Raw genomic sequence first — 21081 nt, 5'->3', positions numbered from 1 at the left:
GTAATGCATTATATGAGCCAGCAGATGCTGGCTGTAGGTGTCCTCAGAGGGATATGGTAGGCTTCTTTCTTCTGTTGTCTTTGCTTCCATGTCCAGGATTCTGGGGAAGATCAAAGTGGAAACTATATTGGCTATGTCACAGCAATTTTTGCTTGTCATAACAAGTGCTACCATTCTAACTCTGCAGTGGACCAGTTCCCACAGCTCTTGACCTTAACCCTAGGGTCATGCCAACATCCACATTTTGGAGCAGCTGTTGCTGCTGGGCAGTCTGATTCTTAAGAGCACAAAATTTCTGTAATTCTCAGAAACTTTTCTTTCTGTATGTCTATCTATCCTCATATGGTAAGGGGTAAATTGCTAAGAACCTCCTATATTCCTATAGATCACCTTAGCTTGGGTCTAAAGCATGAGATTTGAAAGCTTGCCCCATAAAATAGACATTTAGCTTGTACAATGCTAATTAAAATGGAAATGCTATTTTTGGCTGTAAATGATAAGGTTTTTCTGTTTCCTTTTGTCTGTCTTCCTCTGTTAGGCATAAGAAACGTGTTTCTTTAAACATGGGTGAAACAGAGCAGAGACCAACTGCAGGATCCCGGTTAGGAGCTCAGGAAAATGCTGGGATCAGTACGTTGGAGCATGGACAGAAACTGCCTCCAACACCGCCTGGAAAGCTTGTCTCTATCAAAATCCAGATGCTGGATGATACGCAGGAAATCTTTGAAGTTCCGGTAAGAGTTTGAAACAGCATTGATTTGTTTGGGGACTACTAAAAGTGCACATGTGGATCTCCAAATGCTCTGACTTAGCTATTCTTTATTGGCTAATTGGATCTGGCCAAGACTGTTGCTGTCCTATCCCCATTACCTGTATGAGAATGTGGTAGAAAAATGTGAAACAGTAGAGTGAAGACATTCCTTTTTGATTGACTAGCTCCTTAAACGGTTGAAGAAATTTAGAAAGTGAAGGAAAATACTGTTCTGCTAGGTAGTGTTTTCACAAGCAGCATGTGATTTATGTATTTATTTATTTATTTTTACAATGTGTTTTGCTTTTTGTACACCTGAATTTCAGGTGTCTATCCACAATTTCTTCATACTTCGTAGCATTGGTGACTTAAAAAGCAACGACTGACTTGTGAATTTAAATTCTTCCTAAAAAATAACAAATTCTTCCCCCTACCCTCCTCCCCGAATCAAAAATTTTATTACCTTCAGGTGTAAGTACAAGGATTGGTGTAATCCTAAATCAAGCTTCCTTTGCATGAACTGTGTGATTTGGCCTGTTTCTCAGCAAGTGCTCTCTATGTAAGATATTGCAATAACCCCAGATTTTGTGCAGGTGTGCAAAAGAAGTAATCCAAGACTTGATTTGAACACACCAGCTTTTCTTTGCATCTGACTGATTTTGTGTAGGGAACCTACCAAATTAATGATTACACAATTTTTGCAGAAACCATGAATTTGGTAGGTCCCCTGTGAAAAAGCCTGGTCCCTAAGAAAAAGCACAGGGACCACAAAAAGCAGGAAAATGGGGGGTGGATTGGGGCAGCTACAAAGAGAGGCAGCCTGGCATCCTGAAGTATGAGGCAAGGGTGAGACATTTTCTCAGTGGAGTATGGTGGGTCCCCCCTCTACTCTGGCTGTGGGGCCCTGGAACTCCTGTACCTCCCCAGAGACTGACAGGTGGCCATCTCTCAAGCTCCAGGGAGGTGCAGGACTTTCAGGAACCCACCATGCTCCACCATGAAAATGGCGCCAGGCACTGTGCCAGGACTTCAAAATATGGAGGCAGCCCTTGTGAATTGGGTAGGTTCTTAATGATGTGTAAGAATCAGTAACTCTTGAGTAGTAGTTTTAACAACTCCAGTGAGGTTTTATAGACCCAGTGAATTTATTATTTAAGTCTTTTGATATTACTATTTAAGTCTTTTGATATTATTTTTGTGGCAGAGAAAGGAAGCCAGAATATTTGCATTTTTCAGAGGTCACATGATTCAGTATGCATGTTACAGGCTTTAGTTATGCTTTTTCAGTGATGTTCTTTGCGACCGTGGACAGTCCTTTAACTTCTGGCTTAGTTTTTATATCTGTAAAATGGGGATTTACCAGGTTCAGAAAGTACTTTGTGATCTATGTGGGCAGTTCACTGTAAAAAAAAGTAACATGTTTGCCATTATGTCACTGTCGGGGAATCGGGCCCCAAAGGTCACGGTGGGCCGAGCAGGGGCTTGGATACGAAACAGGTGGGATTAGCGGCGAGGAGTTCTGAGTGGTACGAGACTCGTGTGGTTTTAAAACAAGATGGTTTATTACTTACACTTAGTAGCATAGGTTGAGATGCTTGCTTAAGTTACAGTTGTAAAACAAATGAACAACGAAGGGGTCTGTTGGCCCACGGGGTTCCCGAGTGAGCCCTTGCTTTCTAGCCGAAGCTAGGTGCGGCTGTGTGAGGGAGTGGGGCCTAGGAACGGCCGTGTACTCCCTAGCGCCCCCTACCGTCACGTAAGGTGGACTCAGCACCCTCGGATTCTCGCCCGCCACGACTTTGATGATTAATAGGTTTGGATGGGAGGCTGCCTTTATCCCCCCGGTGAACGGTGTGAATGCCCCTGCCCCTACTCCATATGGGGTACCTCTGTGTACCCCTTGCCTTAAGGGCTATGCGTGCCTCCAAACCTCCCCTTTAGCACGCCCCAAGCCTCGCAGCTGTTCCTGGACGTTTATTCTGTCCTGGTCCTCCGACCGGCCCTCATTGGCACCCCTTGGGCTCGTCCGGCCCTGGTGCCCCTCTCTGGCAACCCTGGGTTTGTCCACCCCCTGGCGCCCTTGGGGCTCACCATGCCCCGACACCAGTCTCCAAACTTCCCGAGGCTATCATGCCGCCTGGGCCATCTTGCTAAACCTCTGCTAGTCACTCGAATGTCCGAATACTGGTGGATACCGGATTGGGCTCAGGCGGCCGGAGCCTTACCTGGCCTCTCCTATCCTACTGGGTAATGTCAGTCTCTGAGGTCCACTTAGGCTCAGGCGGCCGAAGCCTTACCTGGCCCTTTAGGCCCTTCAGGGTCCCCAATACTGAGGAACCCCTCAAGGGTCCTTTTTAGTCCCCCTGTTACCGGGTTCCTAATAATCAGAACCTGCCCCACTCTGGTGCCTGTGCCGCGCCTCTCGCGTCCGCTGCCCCACTCTGGGGCCTGTGCTGCACCTCTCGCGGCTGGGGCTACACCCCCCACTCAGCAAGTGCCTTTTCAGCACTCCTTGTGCTGTGCCCACTGTGGCACTGTGCTCCTACTGGGCACCGGAAACCCCCAAGCTGCTGGGGAGTCCTCGTGAGGCCTCCTCTCACCCCTATAGCCTCACCCGGTCATCTGGGGTAACTACAACTGAAACCCAAGCCAACTGCCTACAACACAAACAATACAGAGCCTCCCCGCTCACAAGGTAAACTCCAAGCCCCTCTAGGGCTTGCAACCCTACCTCCCTTTAGGGTGTTCTCCTCCCTAGCATCATCACAGCCAGTCAGCATGGCAAGGCTGCAACCACCAACTCCGGCTGCTCAGCTCTGCCGCAGAGCTCCTGCTCCTGCGGCCGCCAGAAAGGAACTGCTCTCTGGCTCAGGCCTGGGCAGTTTATACAGGCCCGGCCCTGCCCCCTTCTGGTCACCTGACCTATCTGGTTGCTGCAGCAACCAGCACCTGAGCTGCCTCTGGTGATTGGCAGCTCCTTAACCCTCCATTAGTCACAGGACACCTCCTTGATCCTGTGATAGGCTGCCCACTCGTTAGTCCCAGGGCTGGTCAACAGCTCATTAAATGGGAAACGAACAAACGAAAACTGTAACTCATAGAACGAAGTACACGACGTGACGCCAGTCCAAAGTGAACAACCGGATGGTCGAAGGACAATGCCGAGGTCAGATGCCGAGATGATGAGGTAAGTTCATAGTTGAGATAGGTTGGGATGATCCAAATCGTAGCTGGGGTCAATGCCAAAACAGTCCAATAACCAGAAGATCAATACGGAAAAGAAATGGAAACGGAAAACTAATATGCTGTGTGGAGTTATGAGGAGAAGACCCGGGGCCTGAGACCCCATCTCTTCCTGTCTCTCAGTCCCTACTAATAGCAGCCTCTGTTTACAGGTTGAGCAGCTCTCTCTCTCTCGAACACTCACACACCAAAACGCCCGCACCTCCAATGCCCACCCCTAATGCCCACACCACGGTGGGGGCTCGCAGGTCTTTTATAGGAATTTAGTGGCCAATCAAATTGCTCTCTACAAAGAAATTTCTAGTCCAATTATGTCATGCTACAGATAGACTGAGCATGCATCTGATTGCTTTCTGTGTAGTGACTGAGCATGCGCGTGGTGAAAAGTAGGTCAGACTTGATTGACAGGCCCATAGGTCACCCAGGGGCACATGCTGGCCATATGGTGGAATTTTCCATAAGCCTGTCTCTGCTGCGCATGTTCATAACCTAACTCTTGTGTTACCAGCACTTAACCAAAATTTTACTTGGACAGTCATAAGTGGGGAAAACAGATTAGGAAAACTAGTCCATTCACATTGTGGAAGATCCGTCTCTTAGTTACATACAAGCTTTTAGTGTTTTTGTTTTTTTCTAGTCTGACTGGATGTTAAATGCATTTGTTTTAGTTTGAGTACCTTTTATTTTGGAAAGCTGTCTACCATCAATAATTGTGAACAGAACTGATAAGGAAAAATAAATTCCTCATCTTAAGATATTTGATGTTAAGCAACTCATTGATTGCACTGATGTTATTTAATGTAGACAGTTCAGAATACCTGTCAAATAACTTGTGCTGGTTGATATTTTCAGTACAAAGAAGATGCATTTAAAATCTAAGGAGCAATATAAATGTACATTTTTCTCATCAATATGGAAACTTCTCCATCACTCTAGGAATGCACTTCTTAACTTCATGGGATAGTATTCATGTATCTAGTCCTTGGAACAAACAGCCTTTTCAAACAAAAATAGATGCGTTCTGAGAAACCTTACCTCATTTGTGATGTGGGTATATGTTCATTAAGCACTATCTTGAAATGAAACTTTTTCAAAGGACAGTTCAGAGCCAAACCTGGCTAATTACTAAGCATGTTAAGCCATTACAACACTAACTTTCCTTCCAGCAGTTTTTGTTGAAAAACAATATTTTTTCTAGCTACAGTTTTAGAAGACACGTAAGCAGGAAACATGACCGGTCTGTGCTCTCTGACCTTCAGTGACATTTGGAGGAGCTAACTTCATGCAACTTTCTATACAGATTGCTTCAAAACATGTATCTGGAGGTTCTAATTCTGCAAAAACATCTAGTCAAGCAAACCCATGCAATTGCACAAGGCCCCTTTGGGTTGTAATGGAGCTGATATATACAGAGGAGCTTTAGGGATCATAGATCTTTTAGGACTTTAGCATGCAAGCCCTTTTGTAGGAAGTATCAAAGGTCTTTGTATATAAAATAATTGTATCTATTATACTGCCCCATATAGATAGACCACTAGCTGCAATTCCTCTATAAACTGAGTTTTTGGTCTCTTTCTCTGCTGAAGATGTATGCATTTTTAGTCCTATCCATGTACATTCCAAATTTGTTTTTATTTATTCAAACTGATTTCAGACACACTACATCACTTATAAACATATTATGTATATTTTTTACTTTGTATGTAAGACTCATTAATGTTTTCCTTCATGCTGATAAAAAAAGAAATATTTACTGGATCAAAATTGAGGTATTTGTTTCTGTTGGAAAAGCCATTTTCCCATTAAATCTAAAACTAGCTTTCTGGTTTACCAAAGTAATGTAGATACTGTAAGTAGGAACACTTTAAATAAAAAGGGAAAAGCATGCAGATAGAGAATAAAAACCATGAAGGACATAAGTGCATGCTCTCTCTTTTTCTCTGACCTTTAGTGAGCTCTGAGAAGCTAAGCACCTTAGTTCTGCAAGTTGGTCTAATAAAAGATATCTTTTCTGAACCAAGAGTTCTAGAGTCTTGCATTTCTTAAGATCTGTAACACACTTCCATTTTAGAGAATTAACTTTTCTAACTCTTCTAGTTGTGAAAGTAATCTAAATGTGAATCTAGTGGTAATCAATGTAGAGCTGAATTCCTGAGTCTACAGTTGGATAAGTTTGGTGGTTCTGCTGTTCGGTTTTTCCAAATAACAATCTGACAGGCTTTTGGTTGGTTTCTAGTCTAGCCAGCAATAAATCTTGCTGGCAGTTGTGCTGGCAAGAGTCAATTCAATTTGCTGCTGCCGTGAAAAACTGAGAGGCAGCAGGAGCAGGTTCTAGAATTAATAATTGTGAAGGAAACTCCCAAACCTCTGGAGTCTGGGAAAGGTATAGAATAAATATGACCTTTTTCTGGGTTTTTTTTCTTCTTTTTTTCCCTTCTTCCTTGCTTTTGATAGAGGTTTGTTTGGTTTAAAGAGTCAAACTCGCCTCCTTCTCTCTGAGCTGAGTGGAGAAATCTGCCACTGTACACCTCTTGCTATGGACAGCCATACCTCATAACCTATTAGAGGACAAGGGGAGTTATTGTTTGGACATTGGACCAGATGTTACGATTTAATTGTTACATTTGCATCTTTCTAGCACCTTATATGGATATTGTTTGATACCTGTAATTGTTAAGTCTCTCTCTACTTTCTGGCCCCCCAAGGAAGATATTGAATGAAACAGGCTGACAGAATTAGAAATTTTTCTTTTAATGTTAAAAAGCCTTGTATGCAGAATTCCTCTTTCCCCTGTAACAGGGCACCTTTAAGCTTTTTGAATTTCTGTTGTATGCCATCAAATGGCAAGGAGAACAGCTTGGTTTCCCCACTTATCCCTACCTCATTTTTTCAGGCTGCCTTAGTAAGAGGTAAAAGAGTTGAAAAAGAAAGCAGTAGTTTGGTTTCTTCAAATAAAATGTAAAAAAAAAAAAAAAAAAAAATCAGAATAGCTTATATTCTAATTGCTGTCAGGAAGTTTTGAGGCAAATTATGTGCCGTTAAAAACCCTGGTAAAACTTTAACAGATGGGATGGGTCGTTAATAAGAAGCTAAACTGAGTTACTAGCCCAGTAAGTCGGTTACATGGTGGCATATTAGCAAACACAGATGTTTGGGGGGAAAATGGGCACTACTACTTTCAGAACAATTTACTGAAATGTTTATTGTGACCATCTGCTACAAATTTAGACAAAATTCTGATTTTTTTCCTCATTCTGTTGAGAAAAATAAATCAAATGCCTAGATTGAAATGAAAAAGTAGATAATCCCCCCAGTTCAGTACAGGTACTCCTTCTCACTTAACGTCATCCGGTTAATGTTGTTTCATTATTACATCGCTGATCTATTAGAGGACATACTGGTTTAAAGTCGCACAGTGTTCAGTTATAACGTTGTTTGGCTGCCACCTGCTAGTAGGTAACTACTGTGATTAATTGGATTTGCTTAACATCGTTTCACTTAGTCACATTTTTCAAGAATATAACTACGATGGTAAGTGAGGAGTAGCTGTATTCTTTGTTCCCCTTCTGGAAAAAATGAATGATCAGAAGATGTTTTCATCCCCTCTTTAAACTTGTTTATGGCACTAAATGTCTGGGATCTGATAGATGCTACTTTGTAATTCAGCTTGTTGACTCCCTATTTTTGTATCTTCTGCACAGCTTGCTTAGTTTCTAATCCTGCTTCTGCCTCAGAAACATTAACTGTAGTGGGAGCCATAGTTGGCTCCTACCTTTGAAAATCAGGTTCCAGGTTTTCAGTTAATGATTGTTCGCTAGTAGCAGTTGCTAGCCATTGTTTGCTTTGCTGACAGATTGCCTGTGAGCCTTACACCAGAATTGATTTTTTTTTCTCTATTTGCTTTCTGATTTTTATTATTTTGATTTAATGTGAGCTAGTAGAACTTCCAGCTTGCTGTCACATTTTTGCAGCAATCAAGTATATTATACTTGATTAGCTATGGCTAATACTGGTTTAATGTTGACCTCTAATTTGTTTCAAATAATATATGGTCAACTTATGATTAGTTCATGGAATTAATACATTTAGGAACTTCGGGTAACAACGTTCATCCCTAATGTAGATGATGGATGTGAAATGGGGAAAAAAATTTCCCACCTTTGTTCTTGCAACCCTGGACCTCAAGCATTTTAAAGTATTGCTCATGGTAGTCTACTAGACTCATGAAATTCAGCATTTCTATATCTTTCATGAGAATTCCAGGCAAGATTGCAATGTGATGAGAATTGCAAGAGGAAGGTTTGAGAGTCCTCACCTGTGTTCTACCTAGCCCTTGCATCAGTTGCATATTTTCATATATACAGAATGAATAAATGTATTGAGGCACAATATGCCTGACTTAAATGAGAGTATGGTATAACTGCTTGAGAAATTATATATGGGGGTTTTTTTTGCTTGTTTGCTTGTAGCCAAATAAATCAATGTTTAATTCAGTCCAAAGAAATGATGTAATTAAAGAATCATAAAAAAGAATGGGTTGCAGCACCTACTGAAGAGCCTATCTTCAAAAATACTTCAAAACAGAAGTGTGGTGTCCTCATGTATTATTGATACTTACAGTGAGTTCAAGTTGTTCAGTTCGAGGTCATTTGCTTAAAAACTACTGTAAAACAAAACTGACTGCACTATGTATCTTGCACACATACACACGCACATACATGCACACACACGCACCCCACTTGAGGATGCAATTGATTCTTTTGTTACACTGCTTTAGCAATTCAGTTAATTGAGCCAGGTTTGGCAGTAGCAGATATGATTGCCTGTCACTGATCATATTATATTGCATGGATTACTGTCACTGATTGAAATGGAATAGTGATCATGATGCACTGCAGAAGGTCATTATTTCTCTTGAATTATCTCTCTTGCTCTCCTTTTTAATACCAGGAGAGATTTGGATTATTTTAAAGGGAGTGATGCCTTTTTCAGTCTGGCTCCTTTTTCATTTAAATCTTCCCTAAATGTTTACAGCAGACTATGAACCTAAATGACTCATTCCTCCTTTCTGGCAACTAAACATGCAAAAAGTTTTCAGATTACTTGCGTATATTCAGTAACGTTGTCTCTTATCTGACCAAACTGATCTTTATTTTTTTTCTTCTGAATACAGTTAGAGTTTGTGGAGATGGCAGATGGAAGGACCTGAGAAGCTATGGCTAGATCCACAAGTAAGACAGGGATAGGTCAGGGCCGAGGGTTACCATGAAAAGCTTTTAGATGTCTAGCCTTTTAAGAAATAAAATCCCCTGCCCTGAGTCAGGCACCAGTGTGCTCCATACAAGGTGTCAGGAGAGCTACGTTCCTGGGATGGGATTCACAACTCTGCCATCCTGATTGGGGGCAGGGGAAGCAAATAGCTAAGGCAAAAGGAGGCGTATGTCCGAAACACTGAAATTCTCTCAACAGTCCTCCTGTTATGTGGGACTTGGATTCACAGGCTGAAACTCCCACATAGTCCTATGTGCCCCTGTTAGAAACAGAAGATGTCCCACTTGTCTTTTAAAGGATGAGGAGAGTTAGGAGACCTTGGTTATTTTCCCTCCTCAGTCTAAGAAAGTTCAAACTCTCTGTTCTTACCTTCAGGAGAGTGCTATAGCAGTCAGGCTATAGGCTAGATGGAGGTAGGGATGCCATGAATCTCCTCTGTTGAAACTATTGCTGTATAAACTGCAAAACAGTGTTCGTGAAATCAGATGCAGACTCCAGTAGCCCAGTGGTAAGGACACTCAGCTGGGCTGGGGCAGTCCCCAGCTCTAGTCCTACCCATGCAGGACTATAGAAATAATCATAGCAGCGTGAACCAAAATCCAAGTTCCTACCCATGCAGGGGAGTGCCCTTATCAACAGGCTAAAGGACTCTTAATCACTCTCTGGCCCCTTGAATCTTGGATTACTCTTTTGCACAGTGGAGCAGTGTGGAACAAGAATAGTAGGGGAAAAAGCCCCCAACCCAGTCTCACCTACCACCTGGCGGTTAGGGCCCTCCCCTGAGAGGAGGGAGATATGTGTTTGAATCCCTTATGAGTGTAGAGAGCATAGAGGAAGACCTGGGTTCTTCCTGGCTATTCTAAAAAAGGTACACAGCAGCAGCAGCAGAAATGCTTCATCCTCTAGTGAGTATTCTTGAGTGAAGTGGCTGTGACTTCTGTGTTTTCTGCTGAGGTCAGTGCTGGCAGTGTTAGCATATGGTCTAAGTATGACTGCCAGATTAGGCCCCTGGGAGGATTTAGGTATAGGCAGGGGCACAGCAGCCTAGCTCCATTCCTAGGGCAGCCATGTGGTACCCGGGACAGTGCTAGTCCCTGGTCTGCCAACTGCAGCAACACAGTCAGCTATTGCTATGGTAACAGTTATATTTTTGCCCCCTCCCTTCCCCCTCCAACCCACACACACAAAGGTGGTGCCCAGATCTGCTTCCCTGGTTGTCCCCCCTCAGTTCAGTTACTGAGTAAAGGAACACCTAGTTTTTGATGCAAGCTTAGACCAAAAGTGTTGTTGAGCCAGTCTGTCCTGCCAAGATGACAGGAGTTCTGGACATACACAGTAACAGCACTGAGAAAACTTGATGGGTGAAATCTCAAGTGCCTTGAGGGCATCTCATCAGTGAGGTTGGGTTTTGTGGGTTTAGACGCATCAATTCTGCCTGAGTCTCACCTCACAAGCCTTAACCTTTTGAACCAATGAAAAGACCAAACCTAAAAAGGAATGAAGCTGCCAAGTCATTTTACATACTGTGCTTGGCTCTTGTTAGTTCATAACTACTTTTAGTTTCTGTCAGATTGGCTTAGATTTAACTCGTAAGTGAAAAGGTATTTTATTCCACTAAGGAATTACTGGTATCCACATTCCTACCAGTTGCCTAGACCCTGCAACTTATAGGGAATTTGGTAGGAGCTGCCTGTTACCAGCATAATTCAGGATCCAGACTCCTAGAGAATGTTAACAGGGCAGTGACAGTGTCCCGCTTGGGACAAGCATGCCTTGCTCATGTGCTGCACATCCAGAACTATACCACTGAAGATGCTCCAGCACATCCCTCCGCAATGGGTCTCAAGCACAGCAGAGGCAGAGGACTTGAGCAAATGCAGAAGGAGCACCCTGTAGCACAGGGCTGGGCAATAAATCTTGCTGGCAGTTGTGCTGGCAAGAGTCAATTCAATTTGCTGCTGCCGTGAAAAACTGAGAGGCAGCAGGAGCAGGTTCTAGAATTAATAATTGTGAAGGAAACTCCCAAACCTCTGGAGTCTGGGAAAGGTATAGAATAAATATGACCTTTTTCTGGGTTTTTTTTCTTCTTTTTTTCCCTTCTTCCTTGCTTTTGATTGGGGGGGGCCACTAAGGGAGTTTTGTTGAACTGTTGTGGCAAGAGAGGGTGCTGACCTCATCCAGCAGGGGGCAATTAATTGTACCTGGCTCAGGTCCAGGCCTGTCCACTCCTCACCCACCACGAGGGGTGCCAGATGGAGTGGGTGAGGGGTGTCCATGGGGACTGGCTCGGGAATCCCACGGGTAGTGTGCACTCAGCAAAGCAGATGGGATGGGGCTGTGAGTAGAGAGCAGAGTCCAGGAGTGGGATGCATGGGGGGCAGGATTGTGGAGCCAGGGCCCAGTGCAGAACCACTATGAGGGGATCGTGGCTCTGCCCTGGGCCTTGACTCCACTCTGACTGCCCGCAATCCTGGCCCCTTCCACCCATCCTAGTCTCGGATGGCCCTCCCCACCTGCCTGTGGCGCCACCCCATCCACCCAGCCAAGCATGTCCTGCTTGCGGGGGATCCTGGGCTGGTTTCCTTGGAGACCCCACCCACCCACTCTGTCCAGCATCACTAGCAGTGAGTGCAAGGTGGATGAGCCAGGATGCCTGGGCAGCAGAGCTGGGACTGGTGGTGGCAACACTGGCAGCAGCAGCCAGAAGGAGCTGCCTCTGCTGGGGCTGCTGGGAAGCTGAGTCCAGCTGCTACACTGCCCCAATCCCTCTGTGTGCATGGGGGTGGCCATGGTCTGGGCTGGGCAGGGCTGAGGGACCTGACACAGGCCAGATAAAATCTCTTGCCCTGATGTAGCATCTTTACTGATTGTACTCAGGGTAGGCTCAGGACCCCCCTAGGATCCACTGCTGCTGTGGTGTAGACATGCCCTTATTCTGTTACCTGGGACCAGTTTTGTACCGCTTTTTCCAGACAGTATGAACATTAATGGTGATAGATTTCAGTAGGCCAGACTTTAAATGGCAAAGTTCCTTTTAAGCAGCTGCTTTGCTCCCATGGAGGAAGACACAGCTGAAGTCTGTGTGGGTGGCAGCCACTGCAGCCATGTTTTTAAGCAGGCTAGTAAAGTCATTCTAGTCTTGCATACTGCCATTCTAAAGCATCATGATCTGTCTGAGCATAGTGGGTGCATTCATATCCCAAGTAATTCTGAGGTCTAAGGTGAAACCTTTCCACACTAAAAATACTGCCTTACAATTCTGCACATTAAGTGGCTTCTTTTTAACCTGGTCTGTGTAAGGAAATTAGGTCCTTTCAAGTTTCTCTTATTTCTGCTTTAGGCAGAGTGCAGACTCCTCCTCACACATCCAACATCTGTAAGATTTTCCTTCAGCTGGTTTGTACTGCGGCTGTTCTTAGACGAGATGCATGTGCCTTTCAGTGAATTCACACAAGGACCCACATTACCCTTTTAAACACAAAATTCGTAGCCACAATTCCTAAACACCTTAGGGGAAATAAACATTTTTCTGTAACCTTTATGGGTTATGGTAATTACTTTACCCTACCAGGTCACCTCTCTCATCAGTAGACAGATTATAGCTATTAGAGTTTCTCAGTGAATAAGAAATTTTTTAAAAAGCATTAGCTGGGAAGCAATGTGAAAAACATGGACCAATGACTTGTGCTTCTCAGCTAGCTTCAACTGTTTTATGTGTATTGCATTTGATTCTAGCTTAGGAAATGAACAGCAGGTCAAATGTCAGTTATTCATCAATCTAAGTCTTTATTCTCTTCTCCTGACTGAAATTGTCACCACTGGCAAACTATTCCCATTGAATGTAGGGCATTTAAATATTCACTGCTTGTCAAAACAGCATGACCCATGTCTTCTAGAATTTTGAGAGGAGGAAATATTTTTTTTAAAACCTGAAAATACAATGGTTACAATTTTCAACAGAAAATTCTTAGCAGACACTTCAATAAGCAACCACGTTAGCTGGAAGATAATTAGGCTATCCTTGAAAGGTAGGGATTTTTAGTAATTTGTTTCAAGTATTAATGTACTGTTCAGAAATGAAGAGAAAATGCTGAGTTTCATAACCTGAGGCAAAAGGCTGTTAAACTGCTAATTTTCTTTATCAGAGCATTATCTAGGAGGAATTATGAAGTGAGAATACAGCAATAAGTACAACAGCTTCAGATATTTTAAGATAAGAGGGTTATACCTTTAAAAAATCTGAGAACCACATGCAATATTGTTAATTAATGATAGTTTATCATTGGAAAAACCTCTCAAATTGCCTGTTTTCCCAGTCTGTGTTACCTTAAAATGAGGTGTTACAATATGAGATTGGCTATGAAATGGCATGTGTGATTACAGTTGGAGGAGTGCATGGTGGGGCCTCCTCTGTCCTCCCCCTCAAAGACAAATGGAAGGAGTGAGGATTAAGTGGCAACAATTGGGGATAGGGGCAGGGGAAGGAATTTGCACCAGAGTTTTGGGAAGATGCATCTTCCCTAGGCCAGGGAGAGCTGGAGGGACTGCACAGTCCTGACTGCTTCCCTTGCCTTCTGTTTTCCTTGCTTTAATTCCTGGGTAAATTTCTGGTTCCGCTTCTGGCAGAGCTAGCTGGCTGAACAGAAGTCATGAAAATGCTGTACATCATTTACATATTCATTCCTCTTCTCCACTCAGTTACAGTATGGAGGCTGGGGGGAGGAAATTGTGCCTCGGAGGTGTTGGCACTGGATTTGGACCTAGCCCCTATACCTTTGTTCCAGGCGAGCACAACCCTCAGACCAATCACAACACCTGCCAGTTGATAATAGGCAAGTTTTTTGATACAGAGTGATAATAAAAAAACAACAATATAAACAATCAAACAATTCTATATCTACTAATCCTAGGGCTGTCATTAGTCAGAGTACATGTGGTTAGGATGCAGGCTCCAGTCTGAGGCTGTCTCTTAAGCGTCAGAAGTCTGGAGGTGGGATGCTGAGGCCTACAGCCTCCCTCCAGTGGGGTGCATGAGACGAGCTGCTGGTATGCCCTCAGTCCATGGTGGCCTTGGGAGACAGGAATGGGGACCCTTCTCAGGGAGCAAGTTGGGGACAGGGAAGGATGGGACAAAGGGAGGGACCAGGAGGAAGAGAGAGAGGGATAGGGAGGGACCCTTTGTTAATCTCAAGTCTCTGCTTTTGTATTCTCCTTCTCCCTTGATGGCTCTTCATCCATGGCTATCTCTGATTGGCTGTCTCTCTGTGGTCACACATCCATATAGCCTTGTGGGACTTCTAATTTGCTCCCAAACTGGGACTCAGCCCCACTGCTGCTCTGGGGCCTTGTAGCTGGTATCACTTATTTTGTGTTATGGGACAGTATGGTACATATGTCCTTGGTTCCTAGGCTGTGTCCTTGTGTTACCTGTCTGCCTTGAAGGCTGGGATCTTGTGTTATGGCATGCCCCACTCAATTCTCAGGCTGTGTCCATCCGTTGGCCTTGTTGTGCTAGTCCACCTGTCTGCTTCCAGAGCTATATGGAACTGTGAGAGAGAAACCCAGGCTCTTTAAAAATCAGTGAACCCCTGCTGCCCATCTTGAAACCTTACAATGCATATGCCTATACCTATAAGCCAATTCCCAAAAAACAGACCTTTAAATGCTGTTTTCAAGCCATCCGGAGGCATGATGCCTGCTAATGTGCCCCTGATGAGGCACCTGAATACCACATGTTTACTTTGGGCTCTTCTGGGGTCATGCACTTTAATGAAGTATTGAGCTTCTCTCTAAATCCTGAGGGGAAAGGTGTGGTCAGTTTTGAATGTGCATGTAGGTGGGGCCTGCATAATCAGTGAGCTGAGCAAACTTCTGGGAGGAATTAGCTTCTTTCTTATATTTAAAGTGCAGTTGACCTAATCTTTGACTTACATTTGTGGTATATATAACCATAACATAAATGTGGGCCATCTATCAGAAACACAGGCTTGTGTGAATCATAGAAAATGATGGTTAGAAGGGACCTCAGGAGGTCATCTAGTCCAACCCCTTGCAAAAATAGGACCATCCCCAATTCTATCATCCCATCCAACACTTTATCTAGCCGGGTCTTAAAAACCTCCAAGGATGGAGATTCCACCAGCTTTCTTGATAATCTATTCCAGTGCTTCATTATGCTCCCAGTAAGAGAGTTTTTCCTAATATCTAATGTAAACTTCCCTTACTGCAACTTGAAACCATTGTTCCCTTTTCTGTCATCTGCCACCACTGAAAACAATGAAGATTAGACTGTTCTCAGTGGTGACAGATGACAGAACAAGGAGCAGGAAGGGAGGTTATGTTGGATATTAAGAAAACCTTTCTCACTAGGAGGATGGTAATGTACTAGAAATGGTTAGACAGAAGTGGTGGAATCTCCATCCTTGGAGGTTTTTAAGGTCCTGACAAAACCCTGGCTGGAATGATCTAGTTGGGGATGGTCCTGTTTTGACCAGGGGGTTGGACTAGATGATCTCCTGAGGTCCCTTCCAAACCTCATTTTCTATGATTCTAAGACTTCTAACATGTTAAAGTTCACTCTGCCTCTCTCAAGCCTTACAGCAAGAACGTAAGGAATGCAAGATCCCAGGGTTTCCACTGTGATACCAACCTGCTATGGCTTGGCAGAACCTCCATGCTGCACTTGGGCCTCTGTGGAGTTCTGCTGGTTGACTCTTCTAATATCCACCAAAACATATCAGTAGCTTGTTGATTCGTGGGGTACCAAGGAATATAATTAAAAGTAATGGTTCTCAGTTTTGAATTCTAGTACTTTTTTTGGTGTCCCTTTTTGGCTATTGCCTTTGCCTCTTCCGCTGCATGAACCATTTCCTGGCCGGGGTAGAAGTACTTGTTGTGACACCTAGCAATGCCACCTTTGCTGCTTGTATGCATGCACACACGCACCGCTACCTGCTTGTACTTTTATTGCTTTGGCTTCCTCCTGAAAAACCTGGAATAGCTGCTGTCTTGGCAGTGTGCAAGTAGACCTGGAGATCCTGGCAGGGTCTCAATGCCCTCCTTTCCCCCAACCTCTGTCCCCAGCTCATCATACCTTTTCTTTCCTGGTGTTCTCATTCCTTACTGCATTGAGTATATGCAATCTAGTATCACATGGGGCTGTGCAGAGAAGCAGGTATTGAGTTCAGAACACAAGAGCCGTGTCTAATTTGAAAAAATGGGATTTCCTGTTTTTTGGTCTAATCAAGACCTCAGCTGTATTTGCAGGCTCTGCAGATGGGACGGACTGTCCACAGCATACCTGAGCTGTCCAGTTATATCAACATGAAATCTAGTCAGCTTGCAATAAGCTATACAATCACAACCATATTGGAAAATTCATTATAATGGAGTTTCCTTTATTATATAAATACAGCTGAAGGGCATGCTGTCAATGTGCATCAGGCTTAAAAACAATTCAAAGAGAATGTGTAAATTGACAGTTTACCTATAAGGTTGTGTCTGCACTATAGACAGAACATTGTAACATGTCAGGAGACCCAGGTTACAATTGTAGGGTTACCATATTTCCAGTATCAAAAAAGAAGACACCTGTGGAGGGAAGAGGGGAGGGGTATATGATGGCAGGAAGAGGTAGTGATTATGCCAGTGCCTTGCCTCTGCCCCTCACTTCTAAGCCCCCAGCCCTGCTGGTGCCCCTCACTCCTGATCCACAGCCCCCTGCCCCCCAATTCCTGTTGCCCCATGCAGCTCCCGCACGTGTGCGTATAGACATGGGCAGGGCCATCCCTGGAGGCAGAGGGTGAATTGGGGTGACTGCCCCAGGCCGTACACGTTGGAGGGTCCTGCAGAGCCAGGTGGAGTGGCTGGGGCAACTCCGCGCTGCCACTGGCTTCATGTCCAGCCACAGCCACATGGCAGGCCCTCCCCCTCCTCTGCCACCTCCGGCTGCTTGGCTCCTCCCCGCCCCCCATCACTGAATCCACCACCAGCTTCCTCATGTCCAGGGGCAGGGCTCTGCACAGGCTGATTTGCCCCAGGCCCTGCATTGGGTCACCTCTGCATGCGTGTGCACACACACACACACAGTCTCTTACCTGGGAGCAGCTTGCTGGGTACGTGAGTAAAATGTATGATTCCTGAAAGTCAGTCGCCTTGTCCACTGCTCCCAGTCCCAAGCAGCCACGCTGCTAGTCTCCAGGAAACCTGGACATTTGCTGCATTTTAAAAACCTGCCCAGACTGAGGACTGGGGGCCAAAAAAGAGGATAAGTCCGGGAGAACCTGGACGTATGGTAATCATAATTGTTACATAGATGGGCAATTAACTGTTGCTTCTCATATGATTTATACTATGGTTCTCTGTAAAACAGCTGTCCTTAGCAGCTGCAGTGCCTTGATATGAGGATGATAGTCTTCCAGTAAATAGGGATGTCATCAGTGAGTCTGTAGGTGACTGAGAAGGCTGATCTGAGGTCTCCATGTTTGCAGATATAGCAGATAGTTCTGGGAAGGAGGAGTAAATCCTTGTGATGTCAGGTCACAGCTATTTTCCTTTGTCTCTCTTGTCTATCTACCTCTGTAGTGAGGTAAGTTTGCTTAAAATGATCGATGCCTTGTCATACATTATGGTGCAACTGGGGATGATTGAGTGCTTGAGTCTCCCAGATATTGATGTTAATATTATATTTCTTCAGATTGGCCTTCAAGGTGTCCTTGAATCTCTTATTTTGCCCACCTCTAGAGTTATGACTGTAGGGAGTATAGGACCTGTTTTGGAAGCTGGTTGTCAGGCATTTTTATGACATGTCCAACAGAGCTGGTGCCATATAAACATGGATTCAATGCTGGTGGTTTTTGCTTGAGCCAGAATTCTGACATTCACTTTTCTAATCTTTCCAGCTGATATGGAGGATTTTCTGAAGATGTAGTGGATGGTTATGTTCCAAAGCTTTCATATGTTTCTGATATGTTGTCCAAGTTTCACACCTGTGCAACTGGGTAGGGGTGACAACAGCCTGATATATTAAAAGTTTGGTTTGGGTCCTAATTTCATGATTATTGAAGATGCTTTTGGACATGTCTAAATGCAGATTTTATCCAGTGCTGAATATCGGCATCTATATTAACTTTTTGGGAAAGGTAGCCACCCAGGTAAGGAAAATGCTCGACCTTCATCAAGAATTGATGGATGAGCAGCTGGTTGGTTTGGGTTGGGTTGGTAAAATAAAACAGCTATAAATGTTCAGACAGACTTGAGCAAGACTTACGCACTGAATTTAGTTGTGGCTAAGTCCATTTCTGAATAAAAAGTTATACATCAGGTATGTGCTGAGTACAAGATAGTTCAATGTATACTAACAGCCAAAAAAAAAATAGAAATGGCCTACTGTGTGTGTGTGCGTGTGGACGCATGTGTGCGATTCCCCCTCCTCCACCAAGAACATGAAGCCTTGATTGATTGAATTGTACAAACATATTGCTGCCAGAATACAAATAGCAAATGTTGGGTTATGACTCAGTGCCAGTTTGCTTTTTGATGGCCTGCTGGCAAATACAATTATTCATGCAGTGTAAAATTTTATAGCAGAGAAAATGGTAGCAAACACATTTTCCCCCACTTATTCCACTGTTGCCTTCCCTCCTAATTTTCAGTTCCGTACTTAAGCCTTTCTGTCTGTGAATTCCCTGTAGTTATGACTATCCTCTCTCTCTACTCCACTGCATCGACAATTGTTCTTGCTGAACCTGTTTTTTATCGCCTGACAATGGGCCATTATGAGTAGTATTCAGTTGGCAGCTCATCCTGCCTGGAGGGGATAGGGGGATGCACACATACATGAAAGAGAGTTCTTGAAGGAATGTTTGCATATAATGCGGCTGGCAGGGATGAGATGCACTTTATTGACTAACTAAATCAGAGTGCTTGGGCATCTCTGAAAGCTTATGCATCTCTAACACAGGTAGTTTAGAACACGGGTGGGCAAAATGCGGCCCGAGGGCCGGATGCAGCCCGCCAGGCCATTCTGTCTGGCCCACGGGGCCCCTAAAAAATTTAGAAAATTAATGTTTATCTGTCCCTGGCTGCCTATCATGCAGCCCTTAATGGCTTGCCAAAACTCTGTGAGTGGCCTTCTGCCCAAAATAATTGCCCGTCCCGGTCTAGAAAGTGCATCTCTACCCTTCCTTCTGCCTGACTTTAGATTTGTATAGTACTTCATTTTCAGATAGTAGTGCACTGATTGATTTCTTCCTGTTCTCCAGCCCTTTCCTTAAAATTCAGTAGTTCTCTCTCTTCTCTTATTGTATCAATTTCTCTGTGTGCTGCAAGACTCAACTTTTAGCTCTTCAGGGTACTTAAAAAGTTATAGAACTCTCCAGTTCCTTCACCAGCACATTTTGACAGAACAAAATACATTTATCCTGAAGATATCTCACTTTGGGAGAAAACCCTTCTTTTTCCCTTACTAACACACATGAGCATGTCCTTAGCCCATGGATGTTGGCATAGCTCCACAGGAACAAAAACTGGTTATACCATTTGAGGATATGATCCTTATAGTTTCATACTTTCTAGGGTTGGAAGGGACCTGAACAGATCATCAAGTCCGACCCCCTGCCCTGGGCACGAACAAGTGCTGGGATCATGATACCCTAGCCAGATATCTGTCCAACCTCCTTTTGAAGACCCCAAGATGAGGGACAGCACCACCAGATCCTTGAATAACTCCTGTTTACTTATGGTTATCTGGAACCACAATCTGGCTAAACTGGAGTGAGTTTTAACAGATTTTTTAACTTCTGTTTGGGTAAAATAAAAAGGATCTTAAACTTGTATAAATCAATGGGGGCCAACCTTTTTGGCAGGCTGCCCCAAATCAAGCCCACGCCTTCCTAGAGTACCACTCGCATCCCATTCCCTTGCCTGATTTGCTGCTCTGCTTTCTGCCTGGTCTGCTTGCCCTTTCCCTGATCTGCTACATGCCTTAAACATGATGCCTGTGCCACTTGTGGCACTCATGTCTCAGGTTGGCCACCCCTAGTGTAGAGGAAGGATTTATGGCCCCCCACTGAAACTTAAATAATAATTCTCATAAGCAATAAAAGGAAGCTTACTAAATAGGTTCTGTGCTAGATCTGAATTCATAATATAGCCAAAAAGAATGTAGCAAGGTTTTATATTCTTACATAGTCTAAATTTAATTAAGCAACACCTCTGTACCCCAAGGACAAACATTGGGACAGGAAAGTTGGCCAAGAAAACTGTTTTCCACAGAAACAATTTAGGAAGCTTCCCTTCCACTGAAAGAATGTGGGAAGCATTAGTTGAAATTTGTGGCAAAACCTTTCAAGCTTTTCAGTTTTCCTTGACAGGTTTAATTGAAGTTTAGAGTTATCCGTTTAAGATGACCTTAAAGTACAGGGCTGGCAACTTTACAGTGAAAAGCTTCAGGTTTCTGTTCACTGGCAAACAGCTATTTATATAGCCAGTCTACATGCTAGTAAAAGAAATTAGGCAGCATTAATTTTAAAAGTGCACAATATCTTTAATCATGAAATGGTTTCAGGGTTGTGCATTTTTGTCATGTGGAAGAAGTAGTACATGTCTGTCTGAAAGATCATAGCAGCTGCCAAAAACAAATTAAAATGAGAGAAAACATATTTTGTTAGGCTTAGTGTTTCAGGCACAATATGTTTCGCTTAGTCATTTTGACAGCCTTAAGAGTAGGCTGCACAGGAAAGCTTGAGTGGCATGCATCCCTTGTACAAGGTATTAGACTTCCAAAGTGAGGTTTCTATTAAAGAAGAAGAATCTTG

At 43.9% G+C, this 21081-nt stretch overlaps 1 protein-coding gene across 7 annotated transcripts in view; it reads left to right on the top strand.

The window, feature by feature from the left end:
• The window catches only part of FARP1 (FERM, ARH/RhoGEF and pleckstrin domain protein 1), a 336263-nt gene that overhangs the window by 46658 nt on the left and 268524 nt on the right, over positions 1 to 21081 (top strand). For all 7 annotated transcript variants that reach the window (XM_090023129.1, XM_090023112.1, XM_090023121.1 and 4 more), the window contains one exon: positions 539 to 734. In XM_090023129.1, the coding sequence (XP_089879255.1) occupies positions 564 to 734 (171 nt within the window). In that variant the 5' untranslated portion in view covers positions 539 to 563. The remainder of the gene's footprint in view (positions 1 to 538; positions 735 to 21081) is intronic.

This window comes from Crocodylus siamensis, chromosome 1 (assembly GCF_052110815.1).
Source record: "Crocodylus siamensis isolate JL-2025a chromosome 1, ASM5211081v1, whole genome shotgun sequence".
Classification (NCBI taxonomy): domain Eukaryota; kingdom Metazoa; phylum Chordata; order Crocodylia; family Crocodylidae; genus Crocodylus; species Crocodylus siamensis.
This window is presented reverse-complemented; position numbering and strand designations above follow the sequence as displayed.